Source organism: Lucilia sericata, unplaced genomic scaffold (genome assembly GCF_015586225.1).
Source record: "Lucilia sericata isolate MDLA Ls3-8-SP2 unplaced genomic scaffold, ASM1558622v1 Contig001096F_arrow, whole genome shotgun sequence".
Lineage (NCBI taxonomy): Eukaryota > Metazoa > Arthropoda > Insecta > Diptera > Calliphoridae > Lucilia > Lucilia sericata.
Genome location: NW_023995070.1, coordinates 27197 through 34060, shown reverse-complemented (window position 1 = coordinate 34060; position 6864 = coordinate 27197). Strand labels below are relative to the sequence as shown.

The 6864-nt window shown below is 30.1% G+C and overlaps 1 protein-coding gene across 1 annotated transcript in view; it reads right to left on the bottom strand.

Annotated features, from left to right (window-relative positions):
• Positions 1–550: 550 nt before the first annotated feature.
• Positions 551–6864, bottom strand: part of LOC119609966 (leucine-rich repeat-containing protein 15) — a gene marked incomplete at its 5' end in the record, with an annotated part of 33481 nt that continues 27167 nt past the window's right edge. The window contains 1 exon segment of the mRNA XM_037965028.1: positions 551–1997. Within this exon segment, the coding sequence (XP_037820956.1) occupies positions 1375–1997 (623 nt within the window).

Sequence of the window (6864 nt, the reverse complement as noted above, 5' to 3'; positions counted from 1 at the left end):
TTGTCTCATATAAGAGACAGTTTTCGTATAGAAAATTGTATCCTATAAGAGACAGTTTTCGTATAGAAAATTGTCTCCTATAAGAGACAGTTTTCGTATAGAAAATTGTCTCCTATAAGAGACAGTTTTCGTTTAGAAAATTGTCTCCAATAAGTGACAGTTTTCGTATAGAAAATTGTCTCCTATAAGAGACACTTTTCGTATAGAAAATTGTCTCCTATAAGAGGCACTTTTCGTATAGAAAATTGTTTCCTATAAGAGACACTTTTCGTATAGAAAATTGTCTCCTATAAGAGACACTTTTCGTACAGAAAATTGTCTCCTATAAAAGACACTTTTCGTACAGAAAATTGTCTCCTATAAGAGACACTTTTCGTATAGAAAATTGTCTCCTATAAGAGACACTTTTCGTATAGAAAATTGTCTCCTATAAGAGACACTTTTCGTATAGAAAATTGTCTCCTTTAAGAGACAGTTTTTGTATAGAAAATTATCTCCTTTAAGAGACAGTTTTCGTATAGAAAATTGTCTCCTTTAAGAGACAGTTTTCGTATAGAATATTATCTACTTTAAAATACAGTTTTCGTATAGAAAATTGTCTCCTTTAAGAGACAGTTTATCTATAGAAAATTGTCTCCTTTTAGAGACAGTTTATCTATAGAAAATTGACTCCTTTTAGAGACAGTTTTCATATAGAAAATGTCTTCTTTTGCTACAAAGTTGCCTTTTATATGAATTTATTTTTGTCAATTTAGATGGGAATTAGTTTCTTATTCAAAAAAGTTACAACAATGAGTTCATCGTCCGTTGTTTTGAAAATACATCAGTTTTTTTTTCGATCCCTGGTAAAAACTATTAAGGCGTTATTTATAAATAACTTTAGTTTATAGAGAAAGTTAAAAAAATATACTTAATTAAAAATAATTATATTCAATATCATACTTAAATAATTAGTATATTATTTAACTGTAGAAAGTTGCATTGCAATTATATTTCTTTAACATCTTTTATATAAAGAAAATCTTAATATTACGTCAATTAAAGAAGTGATATAAAGATATTTTTTTTTGTCGTTCTTTTTTTTCAAAAATTATACACACAAATTTACAAAGTGATTTCTTTATGTACAATTTTAACCACATATATAGTCTTAAGTTCGTTTATACATAAATTAATATATAAATAATATATTTACATATAGAGGTACATACATACGTATGTATATACCGTTTACAACTATAATTGTTGTGATTATAGGTTTGTTGTTGTTATTATTATCTATGTATTTGTGGTATTTTGCTGTTGTTGTTGCTGCTGCTGGTGATATTCATCCAAATGTGACATTCTTATCGTGTGACCCATTATACCCTGAGGTCAGTTAACGCTTACCAATGGTTCAATTGTGGTTAAGTGCAATAACTGCTGCTGCTGTTGTTGTTGTTGATGTTGTTGCTGGGAATAGAGTTGTTCGTTTGTGGGCGGTGGTGGCAGTACTACCACTATAGCCTCTGGTGGCAGTGTCGTTGTTGCATGTGTTGGTGTCATTGGTGTTGTTATCAATGTGGGTGCTCCTGCTGATGGTGCCCCTGGTGGTATGACAGTCGCTGCAGCAGCCACTGCCGCTCTGGCCGTTGTACTACCACAATTCAGTGGTGATTGTGTGTAACGTAGATTGCCAGTATTCATTTCTTGAACAGTTGCTGCCGGTGGTTGTTTTGTGGGAGGCGGTGGTGCTGGCGGTACCACTACCAGTTCATCAATAGTACACACACGATCATCTATGGGAAATTTAAAATTAATTTCATTGGTACTGTGACCATTACTGGGATTTAAAGGTTCCGCAGCTAGAGACTCCAGTCCATTGCCACTTGAGTAGGGTGTTTTTGTATTATTACTGCTGCCATTTGTGGGCGATGCTAACTTAGCATTTGTTTTACCATTTCCTTGGGCTGTAATTGTGGTCGTTTGTAAATTCTTTTCCAAACATTTGTCCTCACCTAAAGGGGATTACAAAGAAGCGAAATAAAAAGCAATGAGAAAAACATCAGTTAATAAAACAAATGGCAAAATATGCTGTATTTAAACAAATAAAAAAAGAGAATTTATTTCTTCTTATTTTCTTTATGTCTTTTCAATTTGTTTTTATGTGGGCGGTAAGAAAAACATTAAAATTTTTCTTTTCAAAAATTACGAAATAAATTTCTTCTGGGAATTAAAGCTAAAAACTTTGTATTATTTTTTTTTCATATTTCTCAATAGTTTCAATAATGTCCTAACTCAAAAGAACAGAAATTTTAAAGCACAGAAAAACTTTTAGTGTGTGTTTGGTTTAACTGAAAATTTCTCAAAATATTGGCTTTTTTGAGTTATAACACTTTTACATCGAATAAGCAATATATTAACAAGTTTAGAGAAAGCTCCACTAGGGCACGACTCACAATTTAAAGTGTTTGGCAAATTAGAAAGTATACTGTACTCTCAAAACTTTTACCGCTTAAAGAAAATTTGTTATTTACATTATTGTAGCATAATTTTAGGGTGTCAATAAATGAAATTCATAGAAAATATTGCTCTTGCTTTACGCCATAAGTACTGGAAAGCATTTGCAGACTGTTAATAAAATGTTCAATTATTTATGTCTGTTTTTGAGAAAACTTTTAAAAATGCGCGAGACTTTATGAAAATGTAATAAAATGTTTAATGTTTTCTGGCGTCTCAAAATCAAATTCAAAAGAGGAAAATACTTTGTTCGGAACAAAATTTATAAATTTAAGTTTAAACTGTTTTAAAGTTGTAAAAGTAATTTTATTGCTGCTTAAATAAGAATTTTAATTACTATTTTAGCTAAATATTTACAACTGCTTAACTTCGTGCTAACAGTAAGCTTTTGAATTCTCAATTTGAAACATTTTAGTATAGTTTTTCAGCCTTTGGGAGACGGTTTTCTTATAGATTTGTTTTTTACTTTGGTAGACAGTTTTCGCGTAAAAAATGTTCCTCTTTCAGATACAAATTCCTTCCCTTAAGTGGCAGTTTTCTTATAAAAAAAAATTTTGTAGAAAATTTTTTCATTTAAGATATACTTTTTGTATCGAAAATTGTCTCATATAAGAAACATTTCTTTAATAGAATATTGCGTGCCATTAGAGACAGTTTTCGTATAGAAAATTTTGCCCTTTCGTATAGAAAATTGTCTCATTAAAGAGAAGGTTTTTGTATAGAAAATTGTATCCTTTAAGAGACAGTTTTCGTATAGAAAATTGTTTCCTTTAAGAGGCAGTTTTCGTATAGAAAATTGTCTCCTTTAAGAGACAGTTTTCGTATAGAAAATTATCTCCTTTAAGATACAGTTTTCATATAGAAAATTGTCTCCTTTAAGAGACAGTTTTCGTATAGAAAATTGTCTCCTTTAAGAGACAGTTTTCGTATAGAAAATTGTCTCCTTTAAGAGACAGTTTTCGTATAGAAAATTGTCTCCTTTAAGAGACAGTTTTGGTATAGAAAATTGTCTCCTTTAAGAGACAGTTTTCGTATAGAAAATTGTCTCCTTTAAGAGACAGTTTTCGTATAGAAAATTGTCTCCTTTAAGAGATAGTTTTCGTATAGAAAATCGTCTCCTTTAAGAGACAGTTTTCGTATAGAAAATCGTCTCCTTTAAGAGACAGTTTTCATATAGAAAATTGTCTCCTTTAAGAGACAGTTTTCGTATAGAAAATTGTCTCCTTTAAGAGACAGTTTTCGTATAGAAAATTGTCTCCTTTAAGAGACAGTTTTCGTATAGCAAATTGTCTCCTTTAAGAGACAGTTTTCGTATAGAAAATTGTCTCCTTTAAGAGACAGTTTTCGTATAGAAAATTGTCTCCTTTAAGAGACAGTTTTCGTATAGAAAATTGTCTCCTTTAAGAGACAGTTTTCGTATAGAAAATTGTCTCCTTTAAGAGACAGTTTTCGTATAGAAAATTGTCTCCTTTAAGAGACGGTTTTCATGTAGAAGATCGTCTCCTTGGAGAGACAGTTTTCGTATAGAAAATTGCCTCCTTTAAGAGACAGTTTTCGTATAGAAAATTGTCTCCTTTAAAAGACAGTTTTCGTATATAAAATTGTCTCCTTTAAGATACAGTATTCGTTTAGAAAATTGTCTCCTTTAAGAGACAGTTTTCGTATAGGAAATTGTCTCCTTTAAAAGACAGTTTTCGTATAGAAAATTGTCTCCTTTAAAAGACAGTTTTCGTATAGAAAATTGTCTCCTTTAAAAGACAGTTTTCGTATAGAAAATTGTCTCCTTTAAGAGACAGTTTTCGTATAGAAAATTGTCTCCTTTAAGAGACACTTTTCGTATAGAAAATTGTCTCCTTTAAGAGACAGTTTTCGTATAGAAAATTGTCTCCATTAAGAGACAGTTTTCGTATAGGAAATTGTCTCTTTTAAGAGACAGTTTTCGTATAGGAAATTGTCTCCTTTAAAAGACAGTTTTCGTATAGAAAATTGTCTCCTTTAAGAGACAGTTTTCGTATGGAAAATTGTCTCCTTTAAGAAACAGTTTTCGTATAGAAAATTGTCTCCTTTAAGAGACAGTTTTCGTAGAGAAAATTGTCTCCTTTAAGAGACAGTTTTCGTATAGAAAATTGTCTCCTTTAAGAGACAGTTTTCGTATAGAAAAATGTCTCCTTTAAGAGACAGTTTTCGTATAGAAAATTGTTTACTTTGAGAGACAGTTTTAGTATAGAAAATTGTCTCCTTTAAGAGACAGTTTTAGTATAGAAATTGTCTCCTTTAAGAGACAGGTTGTCTCCTTTAAGAGACAGTTTTCGTATAGAAAATTGTCTCCTTTAAGAGACACTTTTCGTATAGAAAATTGTCTCCTTTAAGAGACAGTTTTCGTATAGAAAATTGTCTCCTTTAAGAGACAGTTTTCGTATAGAAAATTGTCTCCTTTAAGAGACAGTTTTCGTATAGAAAATTGTCTCCTTTAAGAGACAGTTTTCGTATAGAAAATTGTCTCCTTTAAGACACAGTTTTCGTATAGAAAATTGTCTCCTTTAAGAGACAGTTTTCATATAGAAAATTGTCTCCTTTAAGAGACAGTTTTCGTATAGAAAATTGTCTCCTTTAAGAGACAGTTTTCGTATAGAAAATTGTCTCCTTTAAGAAGCAGTTTTCGTATAGAAAAATTTCTCCTTTAAGAGACAGTTTTCGTATAGAAAAATGTCTCCTTTAAGAGACAGTTTTCGTATAGAAAAATGTCTCCTTTAAGAGACAGTTTTCGTATAGAAAATTGTTTACTTTGAGAGACAGTTTTAGTATAGAAAATTGTTTACTTTGAGAGACAGTTTTAGTATAGAAAATTGTCTCCTTTAAGAGACATTTTTATTATAGAAAATTGTCTCCTTTAAGAGACAGGTTTCGTATAGAAAATTGTCTCCTTTAAGAGACAGTTTTCGTATAGAAAATTGTCTCCTTTAAGAGACAGGTTGCGTATAGAAAATTGCCTCCTTTAAGAGACAGATTTCTTGTAGAAAATTATATCCTTTGGAAGACAGTTTTTATGTTAAAAATGGCCTCATTTAAGAGACAGTTTTCGGAAAATGGAAATTTGTCTTCTTTATGAGACAGTTTTAGTATAGAAGTTGTTATTGTTTGTAAGAGAGTTATCGTGTAGAAAATATCTCTCCTTTTGGAGGCAGTTTTCATATTGGTCCGTTGGTACACAGTTTTCGTATAAAAATTGTCTGCTTGGGAGACTTCCCCTACCCCGGTTAAAAATGTATATTTGTGCAATTGTCTCAAAACTAAGACAAAAAAAAAAAAAAAAAAATCGGAAAATTTGCAAAGTAAACAACATTTCTCACACTTTCATATTTTCATGGGCACCAACAAATATTTGTACAACTTGTGATTTTAACACAAATAACCAATAGAAGAAAAAATATTTTCTTAACTTTAAAAAACTTTTTCCTTCCGTTCGAAAGTTTTGTAAAGAACTGAAAACTGTAGAAGAAAATAGCAAATACATTTGATTGTTGGAAAATTATATTTTTTTGGCGCGTTGTGTTTTAGTCTCAAAAAAAAAAAAAACGATAACAAAGAAAACTTGAAATATAAAAATCACACCAAAACATAAAGAATATCCATTTAAGTTTTTTTGTTTTTTGCTTTATATAATTTTAGCACTTTTTTCAGTTTTATATTCTTTTTATTTGTTTTTGTTCTGTGAACGTTTTGTTTCTGCCAACTACTTAGTAAATTGATTGGTTTGTTAGTGGTGAGGAAAGAAAAAATTAGTCACTGGCAAAAAGTGCACAGAAAATATAAATTATTTGTAAAGTAAGAGGTTTGAGTAATAAGGAGATTTAAAAACGATTCAAAATTTCAGACTTTACAGCAAAATATAAAATCAGCAATACTCCACAATCATAAAATTCTCACACAACCCACCTATATTGATACAGCATTTATATTAAAAAGAAACAAACTATTACAATAAGAAGTTTACTTTGTTTTCCCACTATTATTATTACTATTAGTTTAAAGTTGAAGCGTTTTCTTTTTGTTGCCATTCTACAATATGTTTGTTTGGGTTTTTTTTTCAGAAATTTCTCTCGAATGTAAGTGGGTCAAAGTATATGGTAACAATTACAACATCAGCAAGAGCAAAATAAAACAATATTTGTATTATTGCCAAACTAATTTTTACCGCAATTGTTAAAAGAGCGAACAAAATAAAAACCATAGTAATACTTTTTTGTTGCTACAAAAAACTTAAACTAAAACAAACAAAAAATTAGTTTAGCATATAAAATGAAATAAATGCATGAGTTCTGTTCGGGGGTTTTTTAATTCGCATTACTTCTATGTATAACCTTT